Consider the following 19,117-nt stretch of genomic DNA (forward strand, 5'->3'; position numbering starts at 1 on the left):
TTTTTAAAATTTCTTTTAACATGTTCAAAATGTAACATTTTATCATCTACTCTTAGGGATGGGAAAATACAGCCTGATAAAGAGGAAGAGAAATCACTCTCAGGGGAGCAGCAGAGACTCAGGCCAGACAAGAGTCCAACTGTAGACGAAACCAGCCCACCAAACTTTGTCACACTTCCCTGGACCACACCGTTGACACCTGAAGGCTTGTGGGGTGGGGGTGCTCCACAGAAGTAGGAAGAGAATCAAACCCACAGCCTTCTTGTTTTTCCCCCTAATACCAAGGATGGAACCCAGGGCCCACTGAACACCACCTCCAGATCCCTCAGGCTTCCCTCTCAAATTCACGCATCCACCACTGGCTCCGATGCTGGCGCCAGTTTTGGGCTGAAGTTTGCTGTCACCCATGGGGCAACTTTTCTGCGGCCTCCTTAATCACGTCTCTGGGTTTCTCGGAACACGGCCATGCTTTGGGTGCACGTTAGTGATGTTTTTGTGCAAGGTACAGATGCATTTGGAATCTCAAGGAAATCCCTAGTCTGGGGCCACCGGTACCCAAAGTGTTGACACCAGCTCCTCAGTGTCTAGACAGGGGAAGGACCTAGCAGTGCTTTACAGCTGTGGTAAGCTAGCAGCGGTGAGCCTCGACATATTCCTTAGTGTTATGATTACAGTTTCCCCCATGTAATTCCTTTCCCTGAGGCTGTGGTGTGAGCTGGCATTTCAGCAGTTCAATCCGGTTTCCCAATTAAGGACTCCCGAGCAGCAATCAAAATCCCTTTCCTATAGCGCCACCTAGAGGGAAGGTTCTTCATCTGTACCTTCTAGATAGCAGTTTTCAGCACCTCTTCTTTAGATCAACTGGCAAGTCGGATAACAAAACGGGACGATTCGAGCATTCCCCCACCCACCCCGTTTGCCTGGAGAGCTCCTTTTTCCTTCTGCTCAGGGGATCCTTAATGTGTTTTGATCAAGTGGTGCATTCCCTTCTTCCACCGAGGTTGCTTTTATCACTTTTATTTGTGGGCATGTGTGCCAAGTGTCTGCAGAGGCACAGAGGGGGCACTGGCTCTCCAATGCTGGAGTTCTAGGCAGCATTGCTGAGCATTGTGAGTTGCCCAACATGGGTAACAGGATCTGAACTGGAAGTTCTGAGTAACAGGAAGTACTCTTAACTGCCCACCCACCCCTTCAGTCCCTCTGCTGTATCCTGAGGCAATAATAATAATAATAATAATAATAATAATAATAATAAATCCTAAGAGCCAGTTTCTGCAGAGGACACTAGAGCGTTCGGTCACTTTACCTTGAACACTGATCTGACAGTAAGAAGCTTCATTCTGAACACTTTGGACTCTGTCACGATCACTGCAAATACACAGTGAATTATTGAAACAATTCTTTCTTGCGAGCACTCGGTGAGCAAGTGTGAAATCATACAATTATCTTCAAAAGCCAACACCATCTAGACATCAAAAGGGCCAAGGAAAAGGACGTGTGTGGAAAGAAGGCTGTTCATCCCCGGATGTGCAATCCTCAATGTTCACATAAGTTAACAGTTCAGAGACATAATGGGACAGAGTGACAAAAATCAGTGTAGAAAATGATGTCTCGGAAAAGCCAGGCTGGCTGTGAGTGGATTCCCCACTAACGCCTGACACAGCCAGAACCCCAGTGGGGCTTCCACACATGAATTCTCCACTGCTTCTAAAACGGCAGCAGCAGAGGGTGCAAACACAAGAGGCCAAGGCCCTCCCTTCAGAGGCTCCACTTCACGGGCTCCACACTCAGTGCTGCTTTTCAGTCACTCCGTTCAGGTGCTCCTGGAGGTTCATACAAACGCACTGAATCGATGGCTGGCGTGCTTCCTCACAGTCTATGATGAAGACACTGATCCCAGTGTTGGGAGTGATGGAGGAAAGTTCGAATTTGTCTCTTGCTCCTGGCAACGAGCATCTGAGGTCACTCAGAAAATAACCAAAGAGGCTTCTCATGTAAGCGCCATGGCTCACAACTAAGATGCTGGCTGCTAAGCCCAGGGTGCCACCTTTGGGATTCGCCCCCAAGCTGCCATGTTTTCCAACAGGGAAAACCTCTGCCAAAGAGCTTTCCAAACCGCTGCCTGGCGCTCCAGGCAGGATGCTTTCTCTCTGCCCTGCCTTGCCCAGGATTAGCTGACAAATGAAATCAAAGAAATCCTTTCCACGCATCTTTACCTACAAGAAAGAGGAGAGAAAGGAAATCAAGCAAGGTGAACGGTGCCATTAAATTACAAGTCTGAAATACAACTATCCCAGCCTAAGGTTTCTATGGGACGTCAAAGCATCACTTGATGCTGAAGATATTAAGAAAAAGGGAAGGGCTAGAGAGATGGCACAGTGGTTAAGAGCACTCTTCCAGGCGTCCTGAGTTCAATTCCCAGCAACCACATGATGGCTCATAGCCATCTGTAAATGGAATCTGATGTCCTCTTCTGGTGTGTCTGAAGACAGCTACAGAGTACTCATATATATAAGTGAATAATTCTTTTTTTTTTTTTATGGTCTTTTTGAGACAGGGTTTCTCTGTATAGCCCTGGCTGTCTGGGAAATCACTCTGTAGACCAGGCTGGCCTTGAACTCAGAAGTCCACCTGCCTCTGTCTCCCAAGTGCTGGGATTAAAGGTGTACACCACCACTGGCCACCGTAAATAATTCTTTAAAAAAAAAAAAAAATCGGGAAGAGGAAGGCTGGAGCAGAGCCTAAGTAGGCAAATCTCTTGCGTATCACGCAGGCATGGAGACCAGAACCCTGGGGGTCCAGAGGCAGAGCCTGACTCAATGTCTTCCCCACTGCCTGTGTCAACCCCGCCATCACATCATGCTAAGTTTTTCTCATCAGTAATCCATCATTAGTAATGGTTGCTGACTCCCAGTGACTGAGACACAGTAACTTGGAAAAATCAGGGGCATGGGGGGGGTGTTCAGAACTTGCAAACCACTTGACTGTCGCAAACACCAGTAAAAAAACCATCAGAATTTAGTGACTAGGTCACCGGCACACTGGCAGGTTCATTGCCGGGCTGGCCAGCGACCTGGCAGCTTGGGCGTCCTCCGGCTGCATACCTGCTCAACTGTCTCTCCTCCAGGCGGGGTGAACATGGGACACTCTTCCCCAGCCGCTTTGGCCATGGCCCGAAGCTCGCTTAGCGGCTTGCCTTCTGCGACTCCGTACATCTGCAACAGTCCAGTCAGACAACGGTGAGGCTTACAGATCGACATGATGGTAAAGGCCTGTGAAAACCTGACACCATGCCAGGAAGGAACCCACCTTCCTTCCCTTATCTGTGACCCTGTCTGCTAGGAATACATTGAGTGCTAATGGGACTCACTCAGCAGAGGCCCAGGCCCTAGGCCATGGTAGGAATCTCAGTCTGGGTCCAGGCGGCTTTGAGGAAGAACTTGCTGACCCAAGGCTAACCCAAGCGGATGGTGGGGCTTTATCAGGGACAGGGAGAGATGTGTTTAGGGAAACACTCAGGTCTGCCTACCCACAATTCCTAGGATGCAGAGATGTGCTCAGGGCAACACTTGGGCAACCCACCCAGCGCCACACCTGATTCTCTGTTTTCAGCACTGGTTCTCAGGCACACAGCAGGAACTTCCTTCTGCTGTAACCTTTATGTCTCCTGAACCACAGCGAGCACATGCAAGCTGAGAGAGGCAGGCCCTCTAAAATGCCTTCTCCGTTCTGTTGCTTCTGCCCAGGATCAGAAGGAAGCAGGGCTGACAGGGATGCCCCCCGATCTTGGAGCTGGTATTATAGGGCACAAAGAACCCCAATGCTCTAGGAGGCCTGGGTTCGCATCTCAGACTGGAAATCTCCATGTGCCTTGCCCTAAACTGAAATCTCAGCTTTCGTGGTACACGAACCCACACTCACAGCGGGGCTAGGAGTAGGGTGGAGAGCCCTCTGCCTGTACTTTAAATCTGCACCTCTCTGCCCAGTGTAAACAAGTTTTCATCAGTATGACCTTCTTTTATAACTCAAGACACTTAGCTCACAGAGTTAGATAAGGCACTCTACATAAATACTATGTAACATGACAGTTGAGTAGATTCTCCTCCCTGCCCCCCCCCATTCCTCCCACCCTCTCCTTGACCCCCCTGCCTCCATGCTGAGAATTAAAATCAGGGCTTCAGACATTTTGGCTAAGTACTCTACCACTGAGTTATCAGCTCTAGATCTTGATGGGTTTTGTTTGTTTGTTTTTGAGATAGGGTCTATATAGCTCAGGCTAGCCTCAAATTAATAATCCTCCAGCCTTTTACTTTCAAAGAGCTGTAATTACACACGTGTACTCTCATGCCCAGCTACACAGATCCTCAACATATATTAGTTGATTCTAAATCCCCAAGAAAGGGCTGGAGAGATGGCTCCACAGTTAAGAGCACTGGCTGCTCTTCCAGAGGATCCTGCTTCAATTCCCAGCACCCACATGGCAGCTCACAACAGTCTGTAACTCCAGTTCCGGGGAATCTGACACCTTCTTCTGGCCTCCTGGGAAACCAGGCATGTTCATGGTACACAGATGTACATGCAGGGAAAACAGCCACACATAAAAATATCTTTTTTGGGTGTGGTGGCGCACACCTTTAATCCCAGCACTTGGGAGGCAGAGGCAGGCGGATTTCTGAGTTCGAGGCCAGCCTGGTCTACAAAGTGGAGCCAGGACAGCCAGGACTATACAGAGAAACCCTGTCTCGAAAAACCAATATATATATATATATATTTTTAAAGATTTATTTATTTATTATATATAAATATACTGTAACTGTCTTCAGACACACCAGAAGAGGGCATCCAATCTTATGACAGATGGTTGTAAGCCACCATGTGGTTGCTGAGATTTGAACTCAGGACCTCTGAAAAAGCAGTTGGTGCTCTTAACCACTGAGCCATCTCTCCAGCCCCACATAAAAATATATTAATTGAGGCTAAGTTTCTGAGGACTGCAAGTGTGCTTTAGCCAAGTGACGGCTCACTGAGAATGCGCAGTAGAAAGTGACACAAACAAGTTACCCTTTCTCGGAGCCTGGAGTCGTACTTTACCGCCATGTCTTTACAAAATCTGCTTTTTTCCAAAATGCCATGTATGGTCTGAAAAGTGAAAGACAAAGACAAATGTTTGTTTCTTTCTTTCTTTCTTTCCTACCTTCTTTCTTTCTTTCTTTTATAAAAATGGGTCACCATGAAGTTTCAAAAACATGCCATTCCATTTTTTTTTTTTAATTATTAGCAATAGTTTTGCTGTACAAAAAGCTGCTTCTCTGCCTGGGGCTGCAGCTCAGTGGCAGAGCACCTGCCCAGGGCACAGGACGCCCGGGGTTTGTGGCTTCTCTTCATGCCTAACTCTGGTAGTTACTACTATGTATGTGTAGTCCAGCTCAGACTACCACCTGCTTTTATAAATAAAGGCTCATTAGCACCCAGACACATTGCTCTCCCTTGGTTACGCAGAGAGAGGTCGGATTAGACCAGATTAAGAGTAGATAAAGGGAGGTTTAGTAGAAGGCAGCGCTCAGTCCCGGTGGAAGTCAGTGAGGTCACACATTCAGCCCAAAGCACCGGGGGCGGTTTACAGAGCTCAGGCGAGAGTGATGACTGGCAGCTAAGAGCTGGGACTGTGTTCACACATGGTCAGTGAGTGAGCCCCTGGACGGGCACTCGTGGGTGGGTTGCCAGGAATATGGAGACTAGGAGTGATGGCTTTGTAAGCACAGAGGTGTCTCTGTGCAGGCTGGGTTGGGGGAAGGAGGACAGACGGGGTTTCACAGCTTGTGCAGGGATGAGCAGGGGTTCCAGCCGAACAGACTTACTGAGAGGCACTATGCAACTGCATTCGTACTGTATCCATGTGAACAGATATAAACAGCTCTCATAGACACCACAGAGACGGACAAACCTGAACTACTTAGTATCTCACAGAAAAGCTGTGTTAGCCTTCCCCGTGGCTTCTTATGTGTGTGTACATGAATGCATGTATGCACATTTATGTTACTGCCCTCCTGGAGGCCCTAAACCGACCTGTAATGTGTTCCTGGCTCTCTCTCCCCCCTTCACTTATTGAGGCAAAGTCTCTTGTTAAACCTGAGGCTCACCAGTTCTGGCTTGTTCCAGGGGTCTCTTCTCCCAATTGCTGGGATTTCTAGTGGCTGCCCATTGTGCCCATCTGGGTTCTGGGGACCCCACCCCCACCCCCCATATGCCTTGTAGTTTTGTTTCTTGTTTATTATTGTGTGTGTGTGTGTGTGTGTGTGTGCACACACACATATGTGTGTGTTATGGTTTGCATGTGGAGATCAGAGGTCAACTTGAAAGAGTCAATTAATTCCCTCCTTCCATTACAAGGGTCCCGGAAACTGAACTTGGGCCAGCAGGCCTTCACCCACTGAGCCATCTCAGCAGGCTTTAGAAGCAGATTTTTTTTAAACTCCACGTTGTTGAGCTCCTGACCCATCAGTCTGGCTGGGTAGCCTGAACTCACCTGCTTAGTCCTCGTGAGATCGCTGGAGAAGGCGTGGGTAAACTGCACATTGCTCAGAAACTGCCCGGCGGCCGCTGCTTGCCGAAACCCAGTCTCTGAAAGGGGCGCGTCTACGCCTTGTCCTGCGGTGAGACAGAACCATTCAAAAAATGTATCTCAGCAAAGTCACACGAAAGGGACAGAAGCTGCAGTGATAGCTGTGACATGATGTGATTTCCTTGGGTACTAGACTTCTTAGGGAGCTGATGTGGGCCATAGCTCTACAAAGACTCGCCCACTCAAACACTTCCCCGAAAGCTACCTGTCTTCGTGGGAACCCACGAGAACTGGGCTATCTGGGCTCCTCCCACTTTCCCATTTGTCCATTTCTCGGTTGGATGTACTGCACACGCAGGCTGTTCCTGCAGGTTGCAGGCCATGGCTGGGTCACTTGACTGTCTCCTCTTCAGTCCACTGTCTGAAGGTCAGCATGCAATGATATTACTCCTCTTCCTTCCATCCTCATTTCACCAGACATGATGGCTCACACTTAGAACCTCAGCCCCAGTAAAGCTGAGGCAGGAGGATTACAGTGAACTAGAGGCCTTCTTGGACTACATGTAAGTAAGCTGCAGGGCAGCCTAGGCTACAAAAGGAGATAAAAACATGTTTTAAAGAACTATTAAAACAAGAGGAAGCGCCGGGCGTGGTGGCACAGGACTTTAATCCCAGCACTTGGGAGGCAGAGGCAGGCGGATTTCTGACTTCGAGGCCAGCCTGGTCTACAAAGTGAGTTCCAGGACAGCCAGAGCTACACAGACAAACCCTGTCTCGAAAAACAAAAAAAACCACAAGAAGGAAGCTGTTGGCCCTAAGGATGGAGCAGGCCTCTGAGCTACACCTTGAGAGGAGGAGACAGAGGAGGCATTCCACTGTCAACACATGCTGGCATGCAGGGGAAGGGGCTGCTGTGTGGGCCAGAGGGCTAGAAACCACAACTGAAGAGAAGCCACAGAGCCTGGGAGGCGTCTCAGATCAGTAGGAAAATCAAACTCAAGTCTCCTTCAGAGAAAAACACTCAATACAGACTAATAAGCTTTCATTCATTTAAGGTAAACAAAAGATCAACTCAAAAAGTCAATATGCACTCATGGGCACGTGGTTATAAACCCCCTCCCCTGACACACACACACACACACACACACACACACACACACACACACACACACACGTCTCATGAATGAAAGCCAGGAGGAACAACAGAGAAGGAATTTAGAACCACTGAGACTTTAGATGTTAAAGCCAGTGGCAGAGATTAGAGATAAAGACAGACTCAGAATAATTGATGAACACAACCCACCAAGAACAATGCAAATGGTCTTCTAAAGAATCTTTTCTTGTTTTGTTTTCGAGACATGGTTTCTCTGTGTAGCCCTGTGCCGCAGACCCTCTGGGCCCCTTTGTCTGCGTGGAATTTGTCTCTAGTCGCAGGTGGGCAAGTGTTGGATGAGATGACAGACAGATGCACACAGGAGAGGTCGTGTGTAGAATCTGAATGTATTTTTACAACTCGAGCATCAGACTTTTTATACAGAAGACAATAAGGAAGTTGGGTGACATACCCGCAAGGTACAAAATGAGGTAACCGGATGCTTAATGACTCTTACACAAAACAGAGAGGAATGAAAATGCAAAGACTGGCAGGAACTGGGCAATAAAATAACTGAGACAATGTCAGCCCTATCTAAGGTCAGCTATAGTCTTAGAAGCCAGGTGTGAGATCTTTTCACTCCTAGGGCAAGGGCTTTCACACCCAAGTCATGGTTCTAACTAGGGAGTTCCATTCTAGCTAACCATCTCATGAATAATGCAATACTCTAAAACCACAGCCCGACCTACTTCCCAAACCATTGTAAATTCCTGTATATAGGTGTAACTCAGCTATAATTCTAAGCATCTATTCTGGTTTCCCCTACGGTCAGAAACTTCTTTCTTCCTTGGTGATGGTAGATTCCTGTGAAGGGCAGTGACCTAACTTTTACTCAAAGAGATAGTGTAATACCAGGGGCAGTACTGAATTCCAAGCCCAAGGTCTTGCTCAAGGACGATCTAGGACTGTTGGAACACTGAGGCTTTAGCTATGTCAGAATTCAATCTTAAAAGGCACTTATAATAGGATGATACTGAAAGAGAGCACGACTAGCGCGGGAATGGAGAATTAAGAGAACGCCAGACTCCAGGAGGAGAGCTTCCTTGAAACTCTTTTTGCCTCATGGGCAGCTTTTAGGCATCCCTGCCTGACAGGCTGACTCAACCGGAGTACCGTGGCAGCCCTAGCTATCCTGGAACTCACTCTGTAGACCAGGCTGGCCTCGAAGTCAGAAATCTGCCTGCCTCTGCCTCCTGAGTGCTGGGATTAAAGGCGTGAGCCACTATGCCTGTTTTTTTGTTGTTGTTGTTTGTTTTGTTTTTTTTTTAAATGATGGAGCTGATGGGAAAATTCCTCTCTGGGCAACAGTGTTGCAGAAGGGATGTAAGGCCCTCAAACACGGAGCTAAGGCCATGATGCAGAAATCAGTTCAGGCACTGGTTAGTTTCTGCTACCATAACAAAGCAGAACGGAGCAGGCGGCTCATACACCCAAGTCGCCTGATGTCACTGCTCTGGAGCCTGAGGCTCTGTGTCAGGACGCTGGGCTTCCTTCTGCCGAGGCAGAGTGCTGAAAGCTCAAACTACAGAGAGAAGACAGAGGAATTCTCTGCGTGCCACCTTGTAAGTCTCCTCGGTGAAGCTGTCCCTGTGATGGAGTCACATTCGTCTACAGTGTGACTATAACTACAACTCCAAAGGACGAATAAAGAAGTGGAGGCCAGAAGACTGAAGAGCCGGTGGCAGGCAGCTTTCTGAAATGGGGGGAGGCAGGAATCTAGGGCCGAGGAAAGGGCAAAGTACACGAGGTGGGAGATCCTTAGTTAGGAGCACAGGCTGCTGGCTCAGAGCAGCTGCCTTTCCCTGCCCCGCTCGGCTCCCTCTTCTGGCCTCCTGGGACATCGCATGTAGTGGTGCACAAACAACATGCAGGCAAAAAGCTTACACCTGTAAATAACAGGTAAATCTCACAGGCATCCCTTGTGGGTACACGGAGGCAAAATGAAGACCACCAGAACCAATGAGAAGATTCAAACAGTGCTACAGAGACAGCTTGCCTAGCATGAGACGGGACAAGCTGGCCACTCGTCTCACTGATGACAAAGGACCTGACTAGAGCAAGGGAGGGTGGAGCCGGAGAGATGGCCAAGCAGGTAAGAGCAGACAACCACCTGCAACTCCAATTCCAGGGAACCCAGTGCTCTCTCTTCTGTACTATACACACACACAGACACACACAGGGGTTCATAGATGTACATGCAGACAAGCCACTCACAGACATAAAACAATTTAAAGGAGGGGTATGTGGCTTGAAAGTCCATAATGATAGGGACCCCCACCGTGTAGGAGGGCTGAGGGTGCAGCTGGTTCGTACCCAGTTAGGAAGCTCAGAGATGAATGACCCCCTCACTATGGGACTTGAAATGGAGCTGCCCGCTTTGAGGATAGGTCCTCCCAACTTAATGAATCTAATCTAGATGATCCCTCCCTGGCAACCAGAGGCTCCCCATAGTTGTTTCTACAATCCTAGATCCCGCCAAAGTGATAAACCGTGCTAACACTCACAACAGACCTCCTTCACTAGCTGTGCTATAGCTCTGTACTGGGGACGGGGCCAGGGTCCAGCATCAGCCAGCCTGAGAGCTTTCTTCCCCAGCGACATGCTCAGCTCAACAAGCTGATGAAAGCAGAAACAGAGCAAGTTCCGGGTGAAAACCATCAGTCCAGACGCGTGTGTGCCCACACTGACTGAGAGTGCTCTCCTACCTACGTATACCAATCAATATCAGAAGGAAGGGACAGATGCTGCCAGCTAGGGACTGCGCTTGGAGACTTATGTTTTACTATTTCTGTAAGTTACGGATGTCCGTGTCAGGGTGTGTGCATTTGACTGTAAGTTCTGTAGAGGCCAGAAGAGGGGGGGTCAGAGACCCCCTGGAGATCAGATCTGGAGCTGGAGTTAAAAGTGGTTGTGGGTACTGGGGACCAAACTGGGGTTCTCTGTAAAAGCAAAACCCTTTCTCAACCACTAAGCCATCTCACCACCCCACAGACAGTGTGGGAATCTGTGGGAGAGGAGACCAGTGAGCATCCAACGTACAAAGTCAGGAGACTTAAAGATGGATGTGGATGCAGCTGTGGTTACTCACGTTCCAGAGCGGTTGGCTTTGACAACCTCCGCAACCACAGCAGAGGGAATGACAAGCCAACCAAAGGGCCACCCCACAGCAGAGGGAATCTCATCATTAGTACAGAACTCAGAGTAACTGTTTAGAAAAGTGCTAATAGGAGCCTGTAAATGTCTTATTTCCTAATATGAAACCATTCTTTACAGCCTAAACTAACCTTGAAGTCTTTGTATAGTGCAGATACTGGCCTCAAACAGAGATCCTCCTGCCTCAGGCATATGCCTGCCGGGATGACTGGCACTGGCACGTATCATCTGGCTTTGATCTTGTCAAATCGCAACTGTGGTATTTCAAGTCCTTAAGAACCCAAGGCGACTTTTCAGTGACTGGCCCCCGTTACCCGTGCACGCCATGCCCACTTTAAGTGACCTACCATTTTAGTCGAATTCTATGGTACCCTCACCCCCTAACCCCAATCCAATTCAACTCAATTACAGTGCCGCCTGCCTCCCCTCGCGCCCACCAAGTCATTAATAGTGAAGCAGAACTGGGCAATAATCGGATGAGACCAACCTTGAATGATTTTCTCCTTATTAAGTCTTGTTTCACCACTGAAATAAAAAAAAAAAAAAGAAAAAAAAGTTACCAAATTATTTTTGAAAAGAGAGAGAAAAGAAAAAAAAACATCGAAGAGCAATGAGATTCATGACAAATCTTAAACTTGCAAATCTAATTATTTCCTTTCCAATTTTCCACCCCAACTCTTGAATTCCAAATCAAGCTACCCCTAAAGCAAATGTAAATGGGTCAGGAAATCAATGTTAAGTGAACTGCTGGAGGAAAAAGCTATTAAAATGCAGCTTTATTTATGATGAGGCAGCCTTGGTACGGTAATCGTGCTGGCCGAGCAGGATCACTTCAGGGCAGCAGGCCCGGAACCAGGGTGGCCATCTGTGAGCTGCTGCCCTGAAGAAGCACGTGACAGGTGTGAACATGGAAAGAGACCCTTAGCACCCAGAACTGACCCTGGTCCTGGAATGGAGGTAGTCCTACTGTGCGGTAGCTATTGCCACCTTGCAGACCAACTGTGTGCCCAACTGAGTGCGGTTACCCTTTGAGGAATTAAAAAAAATCAAAACAATCCCAATCCTAAAGCAAGCAGAGGACCGACAGGGCTGACTGGAAAGATTTCCAGGAAATAAATGGGTAAACTGAGGCTGGAGGACAGCGGTGAGAGGGAGCCACATGGGCAAGCCTAGATGGCAGGTTAGATCTAGGATAAACGTCACCAAGCAGGGCCAGGAGGGTGGTCACTTGGTAAAGTGATCACCACACAGGGCGAGCTGGGAATCTCAGCACTGTGGAGGAAGCTGGGCATGGCGACAAGTGCCTGCCTGTAATCGCGGCACTGCCCATCTCTGGCCTCCACACGCAGCAGCGACTCTGAATAAAGTTCATGCCCTAAAAACAAACACAGATCTGTCTAAGAGACACCAAGAGGGGCTGGAGAGATGACTAGTGAGTAAAGGAACTGTTGTTCTCCGGGAGGACCAGGGATCCATTCTCAGCACCCTCATGGTGGCTCTCAACTCAGTCCCAGAGGATCTAATACCCTCTCTTCTGACTTCAACAGACATCAGGCACACATGTGACACATACATACACACACACACACACACACACACACACACACACACTCACGCGCGCGCGCGCGCGCGTGCATGTGTATCAGGCAAAACGTTCATATACATTTAAAAACAAACCGCAAAGCTTGTGTGGTAAGAGAACAAGCTCCACAATAAAGGACTGGAAGGCAAGGTGGGAAATAACATTCAAGTGCTAACTCCTTAGAAAGGAGGGGAATAAAAAACATCTGGATCCGCATACAGAAACACTGGAAGAATATATTAATAGGTTCAGGCATGGTGACACATGCCTTTTCCGGCATGGCCTAGGGAGAGACAGAATGGCATGGTTCCTGCCCCTGGGACAGGGCTAGCAGGCATGGATGCTTTGGGCATGGCTTGCTTGTATAATAATGTACGAATTTTCATGTTCCTCCTTCAAAGAATGTCCTTCCTGTTAATGTTAAACACCCCAGTCCAGAAGGCAAAGGTGTGGCTAATAATGGTAAACCCTAAGGCTGTAGAAAAGAACTCTAAAACATGGGTTCAAAAATATGTAACTTCTCAAAAAGTAAGGATGTAACATGAATTATATGAGGGGCTTCACGAAACTAAAGGAACTGAAGCAGTTGTGCTGTGAGCCAACTTGTCAGAAAGGTACTTTTCTGTTTATGCTTACAAAGGCAGGCAGATAGCTGAGTTCAGGGTTGGCCTAAGACAGAGCAAGGTTAGGCCAAGGTGTGGTAAAAATGCTAATCCCAGGAGGGGTCCCACCTAGCTAGTTAAAGCTCTGGGCGTATCAGAAGCAGGCAGACCTCTGAATTCCTTTGCCAAGTTAAAAGAAAATGTGTGCTCCTTGCCTCCAAAAGAATCAGGGGGCAGGGATCTCTGGATGCTGATTCACAGGATAATCAAAAAGGAACCTGGAATAAATGATGGGATTGATATGTAAAATTAAACACTGGGCTTGTGATCTGCAAGAGATGAGCTATCCAGAATCTTTTTTAGAATAGCAAGAGAGAACTGCTTGGAGAACCGTCTCTAGCAGAAAATAGAGAGCTGCCTGGAGAAAGCAGAACAGAGAGAAAGCCTGCTGGAAAGTTCTGCTGTGTTCCAGCAGAACACAGGCCACCAGCTTGGACCCAGGACTTCGAGTCATTTGTTTTCACCACTCCCAGACACCCCTTCTCTCAGAATCCCTCTCTCTCCAAGCCCAGGCTGTTTCTTGTCATTCAAGGGGCAGAAGCCAAGTGGAACTTTGTGAGTTCAAGGCCAGCCTGAACTACAAAGTGAGTTCCAGCCAAAGCTACACAGTGAGTATCTGTCTCAAAAACAAAGTTGTTTTCTTGTTTAAGTGAGAAAAGTATAGTGGTAGGACACGTGCTTACCATGCAAGGCCTCAGGTTCAATACTGAGCATGGCAAAATAAACTAAGCAACTAAAATACAAAGAAGTAGATAAATATGGTCTCATATGGGGAGAGGAATAGGAACAAGGAGAATCGTTTTGGTTCCTAAACATACAGATATTTTTTAAAATGTATGTTTACATAAATGAAATTACTGTGTTTGGAACCGTTTAGGCCTTGGCAAAACCAAGACGACTGATGGCCCACTATTAAAAGAGTTCCTATATATAGTATAGCAGCATCTTAAGAAACAGGCACCAAAAAAAAAAAAGCATTAACCTCTGACATACAGAAAGGTCTGCTGGCAGAAGGCTGGGCTGGGCAAGCTGGTGTTCCAATCTAGGGAGAGAAATTGGGTCCTGGGCTCACTTCCTATCTCAGCTTTAAAATCCTCCTGATACCAATAAAAACTGCCTCCTGCCGACTCATGGCTCAGCACTTGGGAGGGTGAGAAAGCTCAAGGCCAGCCTAGGCTACAAATCAAGTTTCAGGCTACTCAGCAAGACTTGCTCCAACGACCAAAAGCTGTGGTTTGGTAACACAGCCTGTAAGTCTAGCAACTGGGAGATGGAGGCAGGAGGATCAGGAGTACAAGGTCATCCAAGTGGCACAGTATCTCTGAGATCAGCCTGGCCTACAGAAGACCTGTCTCCAAAATCTAAAGAAATAAAACAGAACTGCTTTTAAGTAGAAGTATCATCCTCCCCATTAACTCCCAGCAAGAGGCAAAGAGGCACCCTCACTGGGCACATTTGACATCAGGGGTGGGGCAGGGGGCAAGGGAGATGGCCCAGTTGGGAGGTAAATTGCTCCCCATATAAGCACGAGTACCTGGGTTTCATACCTGAAGTGAAAACATGTGGGGAGCTGGAGCCAGTCCAGCCTAACACAATCAGAAACCTCCAGAACCAATGAAAGACCCGGGCTCAAAAAATTAGGTGGAGGGGCTAGAGGCTGGTGACTCACAACCATCAGTAACTCCAGTTCTGGGGAATCTGCTGCCCTCTTCTGGCCTCTGGAGGGACTGCATGCACATGATATACAGACATTCCTTCATGCAAAACAGCGATGCACATAAAATATAAGTAAATCTTTATCTTTTTATTAAAAAAAAGGTGGAGAGTGATCACACACACATACAGACACACACACACACACACGAGAAAATTACTAATTTTGTCACTCCAACATTTTGCAGACAGCACTGAGAGTGAAATCTCTCCATATGGGCAGTGGCCCTTTTGAACACACACTGAAAAGAATCCAAGTGACAGGATAGTTTTGCAAAGGCACTGCCCCACATCTAGGGATTCTTTTCAGTAAGAGGTGAAAACAAAAGTGGATGTGATATAGTGAACACTTTCCTTCAGCTGTAGGTTGATCCCTGCAGGGGCTGGAAACAGATGCTCAGTGGGGAAGAGTGCTCTGTAAGAACTGAGCTGAGACCCAGGCGGTACATAAATGGCAAGGTGTGTGCCTGAACCTGGGTGCTGGTGGCTGGGGAGAGGCAGGAGGGTCACTGGGACATGCTGGCTGCCAAATTAGCTTCAGGCTCAGTGAATTACTGGTCTCCCTACCTACATATATGCGTAATACACTCCTAACACACACACACACACACACACACACTTCTGCTACCTTTTAGCATCTAGCAGGCAGTTTTGAACTCAAGCCACGTTATAAATATTCAAAGATTACATAACCCAAAATAGAACTGTTTCCCCAAAACCTGTGTAAATATTTAGTATTGCAGCTTTTAGCAGCTTTAAAGGGTATCCATAAATCCTTGAGGCAGGTGTTTAAAGCTAGTTTAGGGGATGGGCAAGGCTAAGCAAGCCCTTGGCTAGGGAACCAGAGAAGGAGGCGGCTGTGGAAAGGTCAGAGCCATGTATTTGGACGGAGTGGAGGATGCATCGCTCATTTTCAAATTCTGCAGGGTGATCCATTTCCAAAACAGAACACCAGGCTCCACAGAAGTCTAGACACTTATGCCAAGAGCTGAAGTCTCATGACCTGCCATTTATAGGCCCTGTGGGTGGGGGAGGTGTGAGCATGGGACACCATGGGGGACACACAAGACACAGGCAGGCCTCACTCAGGCTGTAGGTTACCCTTTGCTGTTACTTAAAAGCAAGTCCCTTGGCTCTGGTTTACATACTTAATCCCTTGTTAGATCCTTATAAAGATTCCGACTCAATAGACAGCTTCAAGCTATCCACAGCTGAGAAGCCGACCTTTGTGGGAAATTAGCACACTTCTGGGGTTTTCAGCACATTTATTCCAGTGTGTAAATTACCACCTCACCTGATACCACCTGACCTTTTACCAACCATTTCAATTGCAAACAGATTCAAAGGCTAGTCCCAGAGGAAAAAATAATAATAAAAAAATGGAAGTAAAATGGTGTTGCAAGTGACTGACTATAAACCCAAAAGCTCAAGAGAATCCAGGCCTCTGTGGCTGTCAGGTACGAACACTCACCCAGCCTCCCTGGGTCGGGTTACAATGCTGCAACTTTCGTGAGAAATTACAGTTCAATACAAACAAGAGGCAAGAGGCTTGGAATCCAGCCGGGCGGTGGTGGAGGCAGAGGCAGGCGGATTTCTGAGTTCAAGGCCAGCCTGGTCTACAGAGTGAGTTCCAGGACAGCCAGGACTACACAGAGAAACCCTGTCTCAAACAAACAAACAAGCAAACAAACCAAAACAAACAAACAAAAAAAAAAACCTTGGAATCCAGGGTGTTCTGGTCCAAAAATGACCATCTCCATTTCAAAATAAGACAAACAAAAACAATGGAGAGATGACTCAGCAACTTGAGCACTGACTGCTCTTCCAGAGGACCTAGATTCAATTCCCAGCACCCACGTGGCAGGCTAACAAACGTCCAGAGCTCCAATTCTAGATCTGACCCCCTCCTCTGGCCTCTGTGGGCACCATGAACACACATGCTACACAGACATACATGAAAACACCTATACTCATATAATTAATTAATTAATTAATAGAATATTTAAAACATGACAAATTAGGATACACATAAAATTCCATGAAGGATTTGGTTAGACACAAGAAAATTGCTTTAAATTTGTCTTGCATTATAGTACAGCCCGATGTAATTAGCCAACTTTCCCATGAGTTTCCCATGATTTACCTATGGTGACTACCAGTCAAATGTGAAAGCATATTTGTTCTTGAACCAACCAGGCTTCTATCTGTCACAAGTCCAACAGAAAGAGGAAACCTGAGATGACCATGCCAGGACAGCAGCTAGCCACAGCCCTGTCTATTTCAACAGACTAGTCTTCCTGTGTCTAAAAGAGAATAAAACTTTGAGACAGGATTCCACTATGTTCCTCTGGCTGCTAATGTAGACCAGGCTGGCCTTCAACTCCTCTACCTCCTGACTGCTGGGGTTTTAGGTATGCTGCCACAACTGTTGAAGAAAACTACTATTACTACCCCCTAAAATTATAGCAGGTGATATTTCCAAGTGACCTTCAAACACTAGGCTTTAAGATAACCAAGAGGCAGAGAATAGCGGGTTAATTTGCTCTGGTTCAAATACTTGCCACACAACTTGAAGTTCCCGGGAGTCTGACTCCCCTTACTCTCCAGTGAATCACAGACACTCCCTATTCACACAGATATTGCCCATTAAGAATCTAAGTAGGGATGGTTTCCCAGCTGGGTCCACGTTGAAAAGAGGACAAGGGGGTTCATGTTCCTTCAGTGCTCCCAATAAAGCTGTATCATCTCCCAGAACATTCTAGAAAGCACAGGGAGGGACACAGAAAGACACAGGGAACCAGATTTCTAATTTAGCCACTAAAATCCCTGAATCTTGAAGGCCCACTTCACATGATGCTGGAGACCATCTTCCTATAAAGAGGAAGCTGGACAGAAAAAGCATGCGTTGAAGAAGGTCGCCACAAGGTTCAAACGCTGTCAGCGCTCCTGTGAGCCCTATGAAGCCGGAAACGGTAATCAGTCCCGCTCTGAGAAGCTGTTCTGATAAGCCCTGACTACACAGGTGAGACTCAGCTGCTTTTTATCTGAGCTTTGCTTACAGAAGAACACGTTATTTAATTCTCGGGCATATTTCTTCCTCTCTGCTCCATGCGCTCCATCCTCTCCATTTGGTTAGATCCAGAGAGATTAGACTGCAGCCACCAATCTGCTTATCAGAACGCAGGTCAGAAAGATTAAGTCTGTCCAACGAGGCAGCTTCTAGCTGGAGCCTGAATCCCAACCAAGCAACGCCTTGAAACTTCCCTTCTCTTACCCACCCTGAATCTGCCTACCATCATCACCAGGCAAACAGGTACTGGGAAGGAAAACGATAGGTGACTTAAAGCCAGATTCTGCTCCATGAAATCTGTCATGATAAAAATGTTTGTTCAGGGTGATGCAGTCGACTGAGAGGAGAGCTCGAACCCTCTATTTTTTTTCCCCCTCAGAACTGTAGCCTCTGAAGGGAGGTAAATTGCAAAAGTACCCCCGATGCAAGGAGATAGGGGGAAGGGGAGGGTGAGAAAACAAGGCAACCAGCATAGGATAGATGAGGTGTGGCCCAGCAATTCTGAAAACTCTGGAATTTACTAGGGGGCATAAAAGGTCACACTGAAAAGTCGAGAGGCCAGGTCATGTCTTCACGCAATGGCTGGGAACCGTAATCATGTGCTTCTCCACACTTCTTTCCTCGTGGAAAACGCAAGGCTCTTGACAGTTAAGACCTGGCTTCCTCACGCAGGGTGTCGCGGATAAAAGATTGGACACGAGAGGATGCAAAGAAAAAGCACGTGGAAAGCCCACCCTCCCCGGATTGGAGCACGTAGGGAACCAGAAGAGACCCAGGCCAGGAAGCTCCCGGCAACTGCGATACTCACTGGCGGATAATGGTCAAGGCGAAGCGCGGCATCTTGGCCCAAGTCGCGTGAGCCACGACCCAGCTCTGCTGCAGCACCTCGCTGTGCCTGACTGCGGGGCCACTTTGCCTGCACTACTTCCGTCTGCCCTGCGAACCGGCCCCGTAGCTATTGGTCGAGGCGGCTGAACGTCACCACAGGGTTGCCAATAAAGGTGGAGCCTGAAACCCGGAGAGGCCCCGCCCAGGCCAGTGGCGCTTGCGCTCCTGCGCGCCAACCTGTGATTGGCGCCTGGCAGGTGCGCGCGGCCCCGCCCTGGGTTAACGCCCTGGAGTCTTGCCAGAGTTAGACAGCCGCCTGCACCAGGGACAGATAAGGACTGCCTTGATTGTTTTATGCTGAACTGATTTGAGGAAGGCTTGCAAGGTGTAGTGT

General features: G+C 47.8%; 1 protein-coding gene across 1 annotated transcript; it reads right to left on the reverse strand.

Moving 5' to 3' along the window:
- Positions 1–1,422: 1,422 nt before the first annotated feature.
- Tigar (TP53 induced glycolysis regulatory phosphatase) lies at positions 1,423–18,847 on the reverse strand. The gene is made up of 6 exons (XM_021165440.2): positions 18,704–18,847; positions 11,356–11,393; positions 6,527–6,648; positions 5,062–5,139; positions 3,105–3,215; positions 1,423–2,216 (listed from the first exon to the last, which is right to left on the reverse strand). The coding sequence occupies exons 1-6, from the start codon at positions 18,733–18,735 to the stop codon at positions 1,788–1,790; spliced, it is 810 nt and encodes a 269-aa protein (XP_021021099.1). The 5' UTR covers positions 18,736–18,847; the 3' UTR covers positions 1,423–1,787.
- Between the last annotated feature and the right edge of the window lie 270 nt (positions 18,848–19,117).

The sequence above is a fragment of the Mus caroli genome, chromosome 6, assembly GCF_900094665.2.
Source record: "Mus caroli chromosome 6, CAROLI_EIJ_v1.1, whole genome shotgun sequence".
Classification (NCBI taxonomy): Eukaryota; Metazoa; Chordata; class Mammalia; order Rodentia; family Muridae; genus Mus; species Mus caroli.